This window comes from Microchirus variegatus (assembly GCF_963457635.1).
Source record: "Microchirus variegatus genome assembly, chromosome: 5".
NCBI lineage: Eukaryota > Metazoa > Chordata > Actinopteri > Pleuronectiformes > Soleidae > Microchirus > Microchirus variegatus.
Genome location: NC_139806.1, coordinates 12,619,590 through 12,637,627, shown reverse-complemented (window position 1 = coordinate 12,637,627; position 18,038 = coordinate 12,619,590). Strand labels below are relative to the sequence as shown.

General features: G+C 42.8%; 1 protein-coding gene across 1 annotated transcript; it reads left to right on the top strand.

Annotated features, from left to right (window-relative positions):
- Positions 1-514: 514 nt before the first annotated feature.
- LOC310927223 (uncharacterized protein) lies at positions 515-17,654 on the top strand (the record flags this gene model as incomplete). The annotated part of the gene is made up of 4 exons (XM_083889518.1): positions 515-584; positions 15,166-15,236; positions 16,286-16,499; positions 17,152-17,654. 4 exons carry the CDS (start codon positions 515-517, stop codon positions 17,652-17,654), a joined length of 858 nt encoding a protein of 285 aa, XP_083745644.1.
- Positions 17,655-18,038: the final 384 nt, after the last annotated feature.

Below are 18,038 nucleotides of genomic sequence, written 5' to 3'. Positions count from 1 at the left end.
GCAGAGATCCTTTTCCGGGATGTTTTTGAAACAGCGTTTCTTTCCTGATCAATAGTTCCACTTCCATCTTTCCCCCATCAGGAACATTCCCAGGATTTGTCCTTCTTTTTCGGAGGCAGAAGTAACTTCATGATGTGTCACTGACTCATACATGTTATTGAGCTCATCCTTATTATGAGATGAACTCTCATACTTACTCACTGACTCAGTGACCCACTGACTCATGCATTCATGTACATACAATGTCACATAGATGAGGCTCAGTGCGAGGACGCGGAGCAGACCTCGGATGTTTCACAGTCATTTCTTACTTTGATTGTTTTCCTTGTCGTCTCCTGCAGGCGTGTGTGTACCTGATGAATCTCTATGAGTGTGTGCGAGAGCTTTGGCCTCACCTGAGACATGTCACACGTGCCTGTAAAATGTGTGAAAACATGTCGTGGAACAACCTTGTTTTTCTTTGCTTGTGTCTTATTTTTTTTCGAATTTTCTCTCGGGGGCCAAACATGAGAGTATGGCCTCTGCTCCAGGCATGTCACACTCCCCCGTCATGCTGCCACGGCTTTCACTTCCTCCAGTCAAAGGTGACAAGGTCAGCGGGCTTCAGTGAGGGTCAGGTAGTGTGGGCCTGGCGTGTACTCTTTACCAGCAGCCTCCTGTTGTGTGGTCTGGTTTGTTTTAACTGGCATGTGGCTTTTACGAGAGCGAGCGTGCTATTTGTTGGTGTTATGGGTTTAACTCTTTCTTGCTCCGGCGGCTGCACTGTGTCGTTCCTCAAGTTCAGAGAAAGCCAATACCACACTCGTAGACGTGAGTTATCAACACTAGCACTGATTTAAGTCAAGTTCCCTTATCTGTCATTAGGTAGATTTGTTTTGCAGTTTTAAACAGAGACATCCTTTAATACAAGAATTAAAATAAAAAGGTGATATAAATGTGTTCCAGGCTCCATTATACAAGATTTAAAGTACATGATAGTAATAAAAAAAACAAAAATACCAAAACACTGGACCATGCAGTACTGGAACGAAATGAATAAATACATTTGGCATCTTACAGGACTGTAGAAGAAGCTCAAATCACTGTGCTCTTAACCCTTTAACACCTAACCCTCAAAATGTACAGACTTTTTAACCATAAAAGGTGCTTTTGCCCATTTTTCCAGACTCACTTCCCATATCTGGCAGTTATTTACAATTCACTGCATGTTAAAATACCGTTTTAACAATTTAAAATGAAGAAAAGCAAAAAGGTTTATTATTATTATTATTACGTGATTTGAAATTCGAAACAGTATAAAACACATTTTACGATAAAATTGTCTCTCAATGTCCAAAAACGGGCCAAAAACTGGAAGCTATGTACAGGTTGTTGTTCCCACTCTCTCCTCTGGTAACTCTGGTTCACCGACTTCCTGCAAGAACACGAGTAAAATTACCGTAATAACCACGTTATTGTTTTTTTGTTGCGCAAAAGTGTCATCTGCGATGCGCTGTGTTAAAGGGTTAAAAGGCAAGTTTCCAAACAATGCAACAAAAAGATAAAAACTGATTCAATAAAAGCAGGATAAACAATGTTAACATGATTTTGTCAATGTGGAAAAATCGAAGCCTCCTCACAAATACATTTGCAGCTACTGGAACCTTGGTGCGTTCATCAAACCTGTCTCGGTGCCTGCGTTCACACTTGTTGCACATTGCAGTGCAGTGGAACCGAAGGTCATCGACACCGGGGATTAGACGATACGCACAATATAAGAGGAAGTGAACGTGACAGAGGCGACGTGGAGGATGGCAGTTCACTTCTGCTTCAGTTCATCGCCACTAAACTTTGTCTTTGCCTCTTCTGTGGACCACTACATGTTCTTTGTTTACTCTGCCATTGTCACCCGTGTGTCGTCCTTCTCCTTCTTTCTGTCTATAGCCACTGGTGATGTAACACTTACTCCTGGGAACCAAACTTCTCAGGTTCCAAACGGATTTATTTAACTGTTGGTTTTGGGAACTCTAACTTTTGCTGGAGCCATGCTGGTGTGAAAGTGTGCTATGTATTAAATTTAACACTCTGACATTTTAAAATCTAGTTTTGGAATATATTCTTTATCGTCACCGACGACTGTGGTGAATTAGTTGGAGAAAAGTGCAGAGTGGAAGATCTGAGGCACGTTCAAAGCTCAATAAATATTATAAAAAGCATTTACAGCAATGTTGAATGCCAAATAAAGTCAGTAAAAACAATTATGAGCAGCTTCGACCTTATAACCAGGTGAACTGTTCAAACAATAAAGCGGAGCGCAGTCTTTTCCGATTAGTGGAGCTCTGTCATAAAAAGATGGATGTGTGTTGTGTGCAGGCAGCCTTGTCATCAGATGTGTCTCCGCCTCAGTGTGTAACGTTACTCTGGTTGTTTTGTCCCAGTGCTAATGGAGAGAGAGTGCAGTGAGAGAGATTGATTATGCAACCTGGAGTGCCACAGGGCAGCTTCAATCTGGAAGTGCTTAAAGTACGCAGCAACCCACAGTGATTCCTTCAGGGCAAATTGAAGGAGGCATGATCTGACAAAAAGAAATTTCTATTTGTTGGATGTGTTCTTCCAGACAAATGCCTCCCATGCAACTTCTGTTTTCTGGGTCCTTGCGTTTGCGGCAGTCGACAATCTTGTTTAAGTACACTCGGGGAATTGCTTCTTTCTCTGATCTTGGATTGTTTGGTTGTTGTTGAGCACTTTGGCTTCTTCAAGTTCAAACAGCTTAAATCATTTAGAACAAAGCAGCAGTTAATACTTTCGGAGCCCGCTGATGAAACATAAAGCGAACTCCTGTCCTTATCAAAAGAATCTCCTGCTTTAAAACAACTTTTTTTCTGAAAAAAGCATGTTAGAATGTTAACTAGCCGCGCACAGCGTTTGTGTCTGTGGGAGCATTTTTTTTTTTGATACAATAAGCTGTATTCTTCTGAAATTAGCAGGTCACGTTCATTAATCATAGCGTCTGAGCGCTGCTTTGAACCATCAGGCCAGGTCATTAAACCCAGCCTGTCTGGGGCACGAGCGGGCGACACGGAAACACTTTTGAGGAGTGCTGGTTCACCCAGACACAGGACACACTATTAATGACCAGTGTGTGTGCCTGTGTGTGTGTGTGTGTGTGTGTGTGTGTGTGTGTGTGTGTGTGTGTGTGTGTGTGTGTGTGTGTGTGTGTGTGTGTGTGTGTGTGTGTGTGTGTGTGTGTGTGTGTGTGTGTGTGTGTGTGTGTGTGTGTGTGTGTGTGTGTGTGTGTGTGTGTGTGTGTGTGTGTGTGTGTGTGTGTGTCACTCACTGATGGCCACATCTCTCTTACTCTCAGGCTCAGCGTGGGTTTAATTTGGAGAAATAACAACACGAGATGGGAGCAAGAAAAGGTCGCGATTGTCGGGCGTGTTGTGAGAAAGAGGGGATTTCAGAGAATGTGTGAGAAGTGTAAAAAGTGAGGGGTTCTGGTCATGCAGTAGAAATGCACATCTTTTAACATTTGAAACGCACATTTGCAGGAATAACGGCACGCGCGTCATATGACTTGTGTATGAGTTGTAAAACAATCGGGCTCTTGCTTGAAAAAAGCTGCTTGTGTCGGCTTGTTGTTAAGAAACTGTCTTTGAGGACACAGATGTCGGTACAGGACACTGTCCCCTGTCCAGGTCGGGTCGCGGCACTAAAGATGCATCCCAGAGGCTGCTTCATGTAGCTTCACATAGGCATTTTGACTTCCTGGGCCAAGTCATATACTTAGCACATTCCGCCACTTCGCAGTTTCTGCATGCATGTACATGCCCGCACACTTCTGTTAATACTAGCGAGGGACTGTAGCCTTCCTGGCATGCGTACGGAATATCATATTCCATTGTAGTAGCGGCGATTTTGCGTTGTGTTCTGTGAGCATCGAGTTGTACGCGTGGTGGGACTTCCTCATAAAACCTCATGCAAGTATTCACGGTTATCGTCTTCTTCGTTGCCTGGGTTGGTGGGTTAAAATATCGATTTGCTGCTATATCGTAGACCTTCTTCATGCAATACGCTAACTGATATGCTAGGGCAAATATTGATATTTTAAAGGGGTCATATTATACCCTATTTCTACAAATTAAACTAGTTCCCTGGTGTCCTAATGAACATGTCTGTGACATGCTTTGGTCAAAATACCATTAGGATGAAGCACCACAACAGTTCAATCACTCTGCCAAAACAGCCATGTTGAGGACGCTCTGTTTAGTAGTATCTCTTTAGGTCCACCTTAAAAAAGTAAAACGAAACTTAAGGGACAGGAAATGACATCAGCCACAGAGGCTACTGGGTGCTAACAGCAGTTAGCATTTGGAAAAGTGACCATTTGCAGGCTCTAGCAGGCACATTGCCGTCATATATAACATGTATCCACTGGACAGATAAATCCTCTGAGGCTGGAAGTTTGTGTAGAACTCTGTGCTGCACTGTGGAGCCAAGAATAGAACTTTTCGCGGACTTCCGGTTTTCGGATACTGTTCCCCTCGCCAGCACTCTCGCATGTTGTACGGACAAAGCTTCCTGATTGGTTCAATTCTGAGGAGCAAATTCATCCTAAATGTGATCAAGGACAATAGAAAGAAAGAGGGAAACTGAGCGTCCTTTTTGTTTCTTTCCCTCTGCCTCTATAGCGCCACCATCCTCTCAAACACCAGAAAGTGAAAAACTAACCCCCTGATCATCATCCCTCCAACACTGCTGCTAAATTGTGTTCCCATTTAAGGTGAGGCTCACCCACCCAACCGCTGTCTGTGTGGCTTCCTTTTAAAAACAACTTAATCAGGCAGGAATTCTGGTTATCGGGGTCAGGGACACGGGGGGAAGCTGTCTCGATGAAAAACAAAGTGAAGACGAGCGAGAAGGTGAGGACGCGGATCCGTCACATCAGGAGATTGTTTTAATCTCAGTGAATCTCATGGGAATAACAGGCCCAGAGGAGCGGATGATGGCATCCCGTCTAATTTAGCTGATTTACCACATCGCAAGACGCACGTTTGTTGCACTGTGAGATTCCGTATGGGTAATTAGTCTCAAATGCACACTAACTAAACTTTGCAGTGACCCTGCACACTTAATCTTGTCAAGTGGAAGTCGCAGCTGATGTGGAAAATCCTTCCAGCAGCAGAACCATTAGAGTTTCTTACTATACCAGAAACTCCTCCCCTCCTCGCTTAGATTTCTATGGCTGAAGCAGTTTTTGATGGCGAATTAATGGGTTATTTCAAAGCAATCGAGAGATGTACAAGCAAATAATCAATCTTAATTCTACATAACTCATTACACTGTGGAGATTTCCCCCCACTGGGCTCAGAAAAGCAGCAAAATAAGTTTTACAAGCTAATAAAAGTGGTAGAGTAGAGTCGACCTTCTTCCAAATGTAAGGTCAGGGTTTGAACCCCTCTGTGTCCCTGGGTAAGACATTTAATCCCAGATTGCTCTTGGCATCTGGACTGGCTATGAAAAGTGTGTTATAAAAAAGTACTGCACTGTATCTGACACTGTGTGTGAATGGATATGAATATATGGATGCACTGTATCTGTATATCTATGCGCAGCACTTTTCTATCACACATATCTCATATCCATTCACACTCTGCCAGTCCAGATGCCAAGAGCAATCTGGGATTAAATGTCTTGCCCAGGGACTCAGACTGGCTCTAGACTGGCTGAGCCAGGGGTTCGAAACCTGACCTTACATTGGGAGGAAGGTCGACTCTACGGAAAAGCACTTACACTTGGTTATCGAGACTTCAAAAGTTCCATGTAAATGCAGACACAATTTACCACAAATGATTTATTTACCACAAGTTGCGTTTTGTCTGAACGGATTTTGATGAGATTTTCTGGGAATGAAGGTTAGGGCCAAAAGAGGAAATGCTTGGAATTTAGGCTGGCTTTACACGACAACGATCTGAACACAAACCGCAAAAGTGGCGTTGCGTTCCCACTTTTTATTTCGCGTTTAGACGAGCGTCTTTGGGTGGAAATCTGCATGCACACGGTGACGCAAAAGTGTGTGAAATTTGATGTAGTATGCATGCCAGGTGGCTAGGTGGCACTGTGAAGCACTGTCATACAACAACACTAGGTGCGTGTGCATGTGCTGAAACGTCCTTCTACTTCTCTCTAGTAGCGCTGAGTAGCCCACAGTCAAAAAACCACAACCTTAACTCGGCAGCTAAGGCAACTTGAATGTCCGACTGATGGATATAATCCGACATGTTTGTTGTTGATTGGTTGTACTGCACGGATCTGACGTCAACGCCAGCGTGAGCAGCTCAGAGCCCACTTTTGCGTTTTCAACCCTTTAGACGGGAACGCGACCCGTTTTTAAGATTTCCACTCTGGAGGGTGGGTTCATTTTTTTTGCGTTTTTAAGCCCCCCCCCCCCAAAAAAAACGATGTCGCCGTCTAAACGAAAGGCACATCTGATCAAATATTTTGTCGGCTTCACCAGGGAGCGTTGTCGTGTAAAGCCAGCCTTGGTGTCGATCCTGATACGTAAGCTTGTGAGAGAGGAGAATGTGTTGAAACTGTGAGGAGCATATGTTTGTGCCCTCACTGAATTGCTTTTTCTAGTTTTACCAGTAAAATGTTATTGTCAAACAGACGGTGACAACCCACACAATATTAAAGCTGCAGTGTGGAGCTTCTGTTGCCCCCATGAGGAATTCTTAGTAGTTACCCTGCTAATACACTGCTTACTGTATCTGTTTTGTAACTTTTACTCTGAGAAAAAGAGAGGGTTGTTTGTGCGAACTTATGTGACGATGGTTTGACTGCAGTGAGCATTTATTTATATTTAAAAGCCACGCACTACAGCTTTAAGTGTCAAAGTTGAAGAAGAAGAGACATCATAAAATAGTGGACCGTACCATAATTTGTTCCTGAATATATGATAGTGTTAGCGGCTCGTGTCAGTGTCTGCCTCACACTGAGAATATGTTTCCTTATGTGGAGTCAGGTGACTTTGATGGTTCAGATGATGACAGCGGCTCGAGGTTAATGCGCTTGGTCACGGATGACACTTTTACGTCCCGGGGAAATGTGCCTTTCATTGTGCCTGTTGTGACCCCACTGGTCCTGCGCTCTTTGATGACCAGCAGTAACTCTCCTCAGCCCTCCTCCTCCTCCTCCTCCTCCCCCCCAGCAACTTGAACCTGCACGTGTGACGGTGTAAATCTATGGCGCTGCCGCTTTTCAAACACGTTTTTGCTCGCCACAAAAAAAAAAAAAAACGGGGCTTCGTTTATTCCAGTAAAGAACCATTAGACACGTTTCTGTGCAGCTCCTCGCTTTGGTGTAGAGAGAAGGCTGCAGGGGCAGTGAGGTAAATCACTATTCACTCAGGTTTATCATCAAGAAACCGATAAGTTTACCTCTAATAGGTCCTAATGAGGTCCAGGTTGTGCTAACCCTACAGGCAAAACTTGAAAGAGTCACTGTTCTCCATAAGAGTTCAGCCTGAATAAACACAAGGTGATGATCTGCAAAATAATCCTAATTTTACGAATAAAGATCTATCTCAAAGATGCATTCATCACTTTTCTGAAGGAGATAAAGGATGAAGGTAGCTTTGTTTTCTTTGTTTCAGGTACTAAATGCTGCACTTTGTGTGCTAAATGAAATGATGCAGTGCTCTGTAGACCTGACAGGAAAGCAGCTTTTATACAAACATCATTTGATGACTTGATTATTGAAAGAAAAAAAAAGACATTAAAATGTTGGCAGTCATTAAATCAAGCCAAATAAAAGAGTCATAACTCCCTTTAATTTTAGCTTCTAAATACAAAAAAGAAAATCTGTTCTGGATTATGGATGAATTGTTTAAAGCTGCAGCTTGTGAACAGAAACAATGTCACATTATTCTTCATTGGAAAAAAGTCTCTGTCAGGCAAAACTATCAGACTTGACTGAGGGAGCGTTTGTGTGAATACAGCAGCAGCACGGGGACAGATGTAGGCAAGTGACAACTTTTTAAGCAGCAGAGTTCACCTCTGAACATTTTCATGGTGCGTTTCTTTCAGGTGGTAATCGACCTGTTTGCAGCCGCCTCGCTTTACTCGCTCAGTGATGCTGTTTTCTTCCTTCTCCTCACTTCCTTGTGCCATGTTGGAATGTGGCTCGGCAACACAAGATCTAAACTCCACTGTAGTGCGAAACACAGATAGAGTTATATGAAGCTAAGTGGACTTTTAACCGACATCCATCTTCTACCACTTTATCCTCCACATGAGGGTCGTGGGGGGGCGTTGGTGCTAATCTCAGCTGACATAGTGTGAAAGGCGGGGTTCACCCTAGGCATTTCGCCAGTCCATGACAGGGTCTTTTTAACCAACAAATATAAGAAAATAGTGAAAATGGAACAATTTGACAAACCCAAAACTTCACATGTGCCTCATAGTTTGTTCCAGCAATAAAACAGCTGGTTTAAGTAAGAAAGTGGTTAGCACATGTCTGTGCTAACTGCTGTTGTGACTTAAATCCTGCTGATTATTATCTCTCTGCCCACCGTGGCTGTTCATATTGACGTGAGAGAGTCTGAAACACCTGCATCCTCATGTGTTGTGAGTCGGTGGGCGACACACAGAGAGCGGTGAAGTCATACGAAGTGAGTCCTCTCCTCGCCGTCCTCCTCCAGGCTCTGTGGTATCCTCACCTCTGATTGCCATGACTCCTCTGTGTGCAATAGACAGAGATGTTTTTTGTGTATTTTGGCTTAACTGTCAGGGTTAAGTTTAGTCGTGTCGATTATTCCTATGAGTGTCCTCGCTAAGATTGCTGTACAAGAATGTGTGTGTGTGTGTGTGTGTGTGTGTGTGTGTGTGTGTGTGTGTGTGTGTGTGTGTGTGTGTGTGTGTGTGTGTGTGTGTGTTTTGGGGGGGTTCTACCTGCCTATTGGAAGCATGGAACCTGCTCTCTGTTTCTCATTTTGGCTGCACTCATTTTGTGGTTTTCCAGCAGTGACAGGCCTCAGAGTGAAAACTGTCACTAACGAGCAATTACATCCCGTCTGCCTGCCAGGGATTATGGGATTACAGACTGACCGTGCTCCCTCTCTCGCTCTCTCTCTTTATTCTCATTCCCTTCTCGTCTGTTCTGCTGTCAGTCTTTCTTTTCCACTCAGTGGTTCCCTTATCGTCTCCTCCTTAGCCCCTTCCCCGCACAATAACCCGCCCTCTATTTTTAATTCTCCTCGACTCTTATCGTGTGATTCTTTATCATCTCTCTCCCCCTCCATCACACCTCAAGCTTTTTTTTCCTCCCCGCTTTGACTGTGCTGCTGCCTCGCACAGTTAAGACGCGCTGCCGCAAACTGCTGAAGAGTGAAATTGGCTTCGACGGGGAAAAGGGGGAAGGATTGCTCATTTAAAGAAAGAGATATATTCGAGTGTGTTTGAAACTCAAATATGAAGCATGATGAAATTGCGAAACAAGAGGAGGAGATGGGGTGAAGAAGAGGTGAAGTAGAAAAACATTACATCATGGTAATGTTTTTTAAAGAAGTTCATTGTCTTGTGCTTTATCCTCGACGTGTGGGTCTCAGGGAGCTGGAGCCAGGCCCAGCTGACATACACTACCATTCAAAAGTTTGGAGTCAGGAAAAGCTTTTTTTCAATGAATATGACATTAAATGAATCAGAAATACGACTATTCTAGCTGCAAACGTCTGGTTTTTAATGGAATATGTACATAGGTGTATAGAGGCCCATTTCCAGTGTTCTAATGGTACATTGTGTTTGCTAATCGCGTTAGAAGGCTATTGGATGATTAGAAAACTCTTGAAAACCCTTGTGCAATGATGTTAGCACAGCTGAGAACAGTTTTGCTGGTTCTAAGACGAAAGCAATCATTATTTCTAATCTTGTCAATGTCTTGACTATATTTTCTATTCATTTTGCAACACTTTTGATGAATAAAAGTATGACTTTTAATGGAAAACACAAAACAAACTGTATAGATGACCCCCAAACTTTTGAACGGTAGTGTAGGGCAAATTAACCTTATCACTAGACTGCATATTTTTGGACTCCACACAGAAAGGCCCTCAGTCAAACCTGGATTTGAACCAGCAACAATGCAAGCCACTGTGTGGCCATTTAAAGAAAAAAAAAACCTGACTGTAGTATATTTGTATAAGTCTACATCACAAATGTGTCCCAGCAGAGTTTTTCTTAGACGCGTATTCACATGAAGGTAAGAACATCCACCTGGTCAGAATCGGAGAGCGTATGTTTTACACCCTGAAGCTCGTTCACTGAGGCACTGAAAAGATATTACGCTCTGTCAACAGGACGCCACAAGAAAGATTATACAATTTTTCCAAGTTTTACATTAAACATCGCAATTTTATTCATCAAAAGAGATGCAAAAAGAATAGAAAATGTAGTCAAGGCATTGACAAGATTAGAAATAAGGATTTTTATTCAAAAATAATTATTTTGTCCTTTCGTCAAAGAACCAGCAAAACTGTTTTCAGCTGTGCTAACATCATTGCACAAGGGTTTTCTAATCATCCAATAGTCTTCTAACGCGATTAGCAAACACAATGTACCATTAGAACACTGGAAATGGGCCTCTATACACCTATGTACATATTCCATTAAAAAACAGACGTTTGCAGCTAGAATAGTCGTTTACCACATTATCAATAGAGTGTATTTCTGATTCATTTAATGTTATATACAGTGAAAAAAAGTGCTTTTCCTTCAAAAATAAGGACATTTCTAAGTGACCCCAAACTTTTGAACGGTGGTATATATACACACACATATATATATATATATATATATATCCTGAGGTCTGGGGCACATGCATGTACAGCACATATCATCATGCTCCGTTTTGTGGGACCTCCACCGATCTCTCGGTGTCTGGTAGTGATCAGACGGCTCTCTCCTGGTGTTCCGCTGCCTCCCTCTCTCCCTCTCTCTCTCTCTCTCTCTCTCTCTCTCTCCTGCATCTCCTCTTACACTGCAGGTGTCTTTTATTGAGCCAGCAGTGATTTACTGTACCCCCACTCTTTCCTCCCCATTCCTGCAATCAGGCACCGCGTTAGTGACAGGTTAAAGCTGGAGGTCAGAGCGTTTCACCAATGTGCACACACTTACAGCAGAGAGAACAGAATGTGTCTCTAATAGGCCGGTCATTATCAGAGAGGTTTGGCTTTTAGAGGGAGGAGGGAGCAACAACAGGAGAGTATTTTCTCTCTCTTTTTGTAACTTGGTGAGAGGTTTATGGAGGCTCTGTGGGCACAGCTCAGGTATGAGGGTGTAATAGTATACAGTGGGCACATAGAGCACTAATGTGAAACACATTTATGTGTGTGTTGCTCTGTCTGTTCCTCTACAATAGTCTTAATGGCATATTTTCAATGGGTAATTATTGTAATATTTGTATGTGCTGACAGAACCTGGGTGGTGTAATTGCACTGTTTTACACACAAGAAAACAAAATAAAACTCTGACCGTATATCTGTTTTATGATTGTTTTAGATTCATGTGGCATATTAGACATAAATTAACTATATATGTATATATATATATATATATATATATATATATATACATATATAGGTTTTTTTATTAAAGGAAACAGGGTAACTGTGCTTTTTTTGACTAAATATGTAATTGCCAGGTTTTGGCTGTATAACTCAAATGACCTGGGGGCCACTGAGCGTCTGGTCTGGTCAGTAGGGGAGAAAAAAAAAGCCCAACTTCTCTGGGAAACAGAAATGGTTCAGTAGGGGTGGGCGATTTGAGCTTCAAATTATAGAAGAATATGACATTTTTATTCCTTTTGTTTCCTCGTGTGAGCATTTATGCCTTTTATTTATTATTCTCTACAGCACTTTGGGTCCACTGCGGTGGCTTTAAAGTGCTTCAAAAATAACCTTGCATTGGATGGGAGAATTTCAAAATAAAATACCTCTAATATGCAACAATATGTAGTTCACAATAAAAAAAATGACACTTAAGATTAACACATATTCACCATTAACCAGGTGCTTACTAACATGCATATAAGTAGCATACTAGCCCTTTATTAGTAAATATTAAGCACGTATTAACACCTTATGTAGGACAAAATGTTAATTCATGTCATAATAGAAGTAGAATAAGGTTATGTAGAATAAGGTGTTAATATGTGCTTAATCATTACTAATAAAGGGCTAGTATGCTACTTATATATGTTAGTTACCCCTTATGGTGAACATGTGTTCCCTAATCTAAAGTGTTAGAAAAAAATATATTTATGATGCAAAATAAATAAAACATGTATATCATGAGGTTAAAGTCAGATTAGGGTATAGAAAACATTTGAGTGTCTAGTGCACATTATGTACAGCCTCTCTTATTGTATTTCTTTTTTACCTCAAAAAGAGATAATCATTTAGCAAAACTGCTATTTATACAAGCAGCAGTTAAAAATGCTGGTGTTTATTCAGAAACATGTTTTCGTATGACGGTTCAATGCAATTCCAGCATTCCCTTTCTGTCTTCATGTTTGATGGAGCGGTTTTATAAGAGCAGAATAAGCTGTGGAAGTCCAGCAGCTGAATTTGTCTTTAAGGGTTGCACTTTCCCGTCTCCGCTTTAAATGTGAACAACAACCACGCAGCACAGAGGAGCAACACTGTAAATGGAAGGTGACAAGGACTCTGCGTCTCTCTGCTGCAGACGTGCAGCCTGATGGACAAACCAAAGGCTTTAATCAGCCAAACAAGGAACAAACACGTGCTGGCCTCTCTAAACACACAGAGAAACGTGCACATGCAGCGCTCGACCTGAAACTGTAGAAACGCACACCATCGGTAAACTCATGTCAGTCTGGTGCTCTTCAGAGTCCAGTGTCCCCCTCCTTCTTTCAGTCTTGTCTCCACTCCTCAGCTCCCAAACACACCTCATCCTGTGAGATGGCTGGAGGCGTCGGGCTGTAAACAGCTCCAGAGAGCCGCGCTGAAATGAACCAGCAGACGGGCCCGTAGACTCCCAGCTTGCTAATCTAAGAGGGGCTAAACACTCCCAGCTGTGGCATTAGTGACTCAGAGCGGCACCTCTCCTGAGACCAGCGAGGATCTGTAGCCCGCTGTCCCACCTCACTATGCTGTTAGGTCTTAAATCAACTTGGAGACAGGGGGAGCTGAGGAGTCGGCACAGTTTGGTTTTAGGTTGCAGCAGTGGCGTGTACTCTGTCTGTCGCTCTGAATTACGCTCAGTTCGTCTCGTCTGCTTGTCCTCTTGCTCCTTCTCCCACCCCTCGCTTTCTGTAACTTCACTTAGCCACGACCTGATCTCCACAGCTGGAGCATGCAGAGCTGCATCAAGGCTTCAGCACAGGTCTTATCGTGACCTGTGATCCTGAACCTTTTTTGTCAGTCTTCCATCTCGTTGCACAGGCAAGAACTGGGAAACCGGGATTGTTTTCGACTACTTAAATAAACATGGCGCGCTCCGTATCGGAGCGATCTGTGAGCAGAACACAACTCAAATACATACGCTACACTGTTCATACAGCTTTGCTGTGGTTCGGTGCCAAGGTCACGCAAAGCTTCTCAGAGATGGTAGATGTGGTTTGAAAAGATGTTGGAGGAGGTATCTGTAGACAGAGGGTTGTTTCACAGAGGGGTTACACAAGGGAAAGGAAAGGTAAAGAAAGAGGGGGGGGGGTTATAGGGACAGAGACAACAATGTAAACAAAGAACAAAGATGAAACAAAAACAACAAGAGGAGGAAAGTGGAATTTATGCACTGACTTTGACCCAAGTGAGAGAGCTACACAGCAACACTGAGCACAGTTATCATTAGGTTATGTTTTTCAATTTGGAAACAATCAGATCGTTGTCTAATCTTCATAATTTTTTTCAAATACTATAAACCAACAGAAAGCTTAATAATTATTTGTTATCAGGGACTTCTATTGTGACATTTGGGCAAAAATTTGTACATGTTGGTTTTGGACCAATAATCAGACACATGAAGCAGTTTAAAGCTCTGTGAGATTGTGATGGATAGTGTTTTCTTGAGCTGGTGGAAGAATAGAAGTGTCCATAATACAAATTTATATTGATGATTTTGAAACATTTTCTCTGTGAATAGAGTTTGACCTTTTCTGACCTCACAATTCATCAAAGAAACCAAGACATTACAGGGTAGATGTACACAGAATATGAAATATTGATCCCCCCCCCTTCGGTCACTGTAACCATTCATCTTGTTACTGTTAAGACATTTTATTCCCATTAGTGTCTTCTACTTTCCTTGTTACACCACATGCAGCTCTTTGAACGTCAGTCTCTTGTTCTGTTGGTTGGTTCGTCCACCACTTTGGTGCAGGATTGATTCTTTTGAAATGTTGTTTCAAAAGATAACTCTTCATAGTTCCCAGAGGATGTAGCTCAGTGACTCGACTTAACCTGCGAAGGATTTATGAAGAACTAGTGTTTTGAAGTACATGATACTCTCACTTTGGGAACTACAAAGCAACCTGATGACCTCATGTATTGGGCGCTCCATCGCCAGCGCAATCCCTCACCCTGCACGTACTATATATAAACATCTGCGTCCATGACACTTCTTATCACCTGTCCTGCATCTCTGTGGTTTTTGTGTTGTTTGTTTTGGGGGCTTTTTTTTTTTTTTTTTTGTCCTGGACCTCCGTGAAGTGCTCGTGCAATGCCTGGTTACCCCTGCTTGTACCTCTGCCACTGGAATAACCTCGAAGAATGCCTTTGACGAGTATATCGCAGACGCTGCCCTTTGTTGCTGGACTGGGGGCTGTTTGCATGGATGTATGAAGCAACAAGCCAACACTAGCCACACTAGCTGGCAGAAAACACTGGCCTTTTACTCAAGCAGCAACAAACACACCGTCTTGGCGCATTGAAGACGTGATTTATGTGACACGTCGGCTTGCTCAGGGGCCCGCAAGCTGTTTTTGTTGTGTGTTTTTTTCGCTGTTTCTTTTACAGTAAGTGGACAATTGTGGATGTATAGACATCATATCGCCCGCATGATGTGCCTTTAGTTTATGTTACTCCTCTGAAAGGGTGCTCTGTATGGAGGAAAGTTAACATAGTGATCTTGTTCCTGTTCTTACATTCCTCTCTCTCTCTCTCTCTCTCTCCAGGTGGGACCAGATGGAGGGTTCGGAAGAAGGATAGACAGGAGATTACCTCTGTAATGTCAGCAAAGGCCAAGGTTTGTCAGAAACAGACGTTATTGCGAAAGGAGCAATGTAAAACATTCCTCTCCTCCTCCGTTTTCCTCTTCTTATCTTTTACTCTCTCTTTCTCGCTCTCGCTCATTATTTGCCATCCATTCATATGAAATCACCTTCTGCATATAACCCTGGCATCCTGTCACTTCCACAGGCCACTACTATAAACCAGGGGATGAGTTATGTGTGGGAATAAAATTGCTAATGAAATCCATCCTCAGAAGGTTCAGACCTGAGCTCTCGCTCCATAAATCCAAAGCCTTCATGGCTACATTCGTATAATCTGATGGACCACTCTTTAATCCAGCGTGAAAAGGAAGTAGAGATACTGGAGATTGAGAATTCATAGTCTTTATTATGTATCTAGTGTCTGTGAAGTACTTAAGTTAAGTTAATACATGGTTAGTAAAGGCACTTACTGTATGTATATATCAGGGGGCCAGTGTTTTTACATTTTGACAGATATTGTTATTGCAATATGTTTCAGTATTGTGAGGACTTATCATATTTTGTGTCATTTTCGCAAAATAATATGATTATTTCATTGCTTATTGTGTGACTTTATGTCACCGTTATGTCTGTATATAAGATATAAAGCTACATCCATCTGATGTTTAGCCGAACAACGGTATAAACATTGATAAGAGTGGGAAACGTCCTGCCACTGCAGAAGTGAATATACAGTACGTGTTCGTACTGAAGTTGCACCAAGTTCCTTTTAGTTCTGTGTTACACATGTTTCAGTCATATACTATACGTCCAGCAACATAAACACACTTAAAGCTAAGATGATTATTAGAAATAGAACTGGTGGCAAACTTGTTAAATCAACTTTATGAGAAGGTAAGATTGTATGTACATTTAGTTCCTCTGCCCGTAAGTGGCCAAAATCAATAAAAGCAGCTTTAAAAAAACAAAAAAACAATGAATTAACTACTGTCTATTCCCTCGTGGCAGTTGTAGTTTTTGAAGAGAAAACACAGTGTTAAATAAAGCCCTGTGTGTGAATTGTCGTCTGTGTCCTGTATAGGTGCTGCTCTGGGTGCTGCTGTCTCTGCTGCCTCTAGTGGAAGGAGCTCACATGAAGGCCGGTGCCGCCGGCGCGGGATCAGACTCGGGCCGCGCCGTGGACCTGCTGGGAGGCCAGGAAGAGCGAGAGCTTCCTGTGACGTTACCTGAGGTGGTGGAGGACGAGGAGCAGGAAGATGACAGTGACCCCTATTCTACTTTACATCCTCTACATGGTAGTGAAGCTTTTATGAAAGTCAAATTTACTACTTAGTATATTTGTATATGCGGTATATATATATATATATATATATATATATATATATATATATATATACCGCATATATATATATATATATGTGTGTGTGTGTGTGTGTGTGTGTGTGTGTGTGTGTGTGTGTGTGTGTGTGTACATACTGTATGTGTGTGACTTAAAAGGTGACAAGTTATTTTCTTTCAAAGGTAGAGCCCAGGAGAATTTAAGTGGTTGTTGCTTATAATTATACGTAGGTTTTGAAATGTAAGAGTTGGAATAGCTTAAAACTTAAAGGCTGTTTCCTAAATCCGCATTTAATGTCTGCACTGCTGTGCACGTTAAAAATGAACTATAAACTAAAATATGAATGCATGAGACAGTTTATCAGGACACCACAGTCTGACAAATAAACGTATGAATGAACAAATAAAATGTCGTTGTGTTAGCTGCATTCTTCACATCTCTGAGAACAAAAATGTGTAACGTTATTGCACAAATGAGTGCCAATTGTTTAAAAAATGACCAATTAATCAGTCTGCAAAAACTCCATCTTTACCTCAACTCACAAACTGTGAGTAAATGCCTCCACAGCAACGCTTCACTCACCACTTCTTCTTCCCTCTTCATTTCAGACCCGTTTGTCGTGGATGAGGTGGACGACCATCCCGGCAGTCGCTGGGCAGGGCGTTCTCCGCGCTCCTCTGACCCCACAGAACCTCAGCCCAAAGGATCGCAGAAGAAAAAGAAGAAGAGGAAGAGGAAAGACAAGGAGGAAGAGGAAGAGACGGGGAAAAGAGATAAAAAGGGTAAAGGTAAAGGCAGGCGGCCAACGCAGAGCAGCAGGGACTGCCGTGTCGAGAAGAGAGAGATGAAGGTTCGAGACCTGGGCCTGGGGTTTGACTCTGATGAGATTGTACTCTTTAAGTTCTGTGTGGGCTCCTGCCAGTCGTCGAGGACTGACTACGACCTGGCACTGAAGGCGCTGCTGAAAAACGGGTCGCTGCCTCGCCGCAAAGTCAGCAACCACCCCTGCTGCCGGCCTGACCGCTACGAGTCCGTTTCCTTCATGGACGCCCATACCACGTGGAGGACCATTCAGTCGTTATCTGCTGCCAGCTGCATGTGCATGGGCTGAAGATATGAACATGGCAGAGGGTGACGAGAGCAGGTGACATCCATCGAGAAAAGAGACAAGACAAGAGGCCTCTGCGGGGGCGGGGAGGGGGGTGATATGAGGAAGACCTGGGTGTAGGAAGCAGCGAGAGGGGGCGCTGATATGTACACAGAGCAGAGGAAGTGGTGAGGGCCACTTTTTTTTGCTTTCCTGTGGTGCGCGTGTTGTTTTGAGGAGGAAGAGGCTTGGGTGCAGCTGGATGACTGAGGGCGAAAGTCAAAATCAGAGACTGAGGGGGAGGTCACCTGGGAAACACGGGCTGGATTGACAAGTTGCCTCATCAAAGAGTAAATTGTTCTCAACTGAATAACTGCAGAAATACAGAAACAGGCCAGTTGTAAGTCA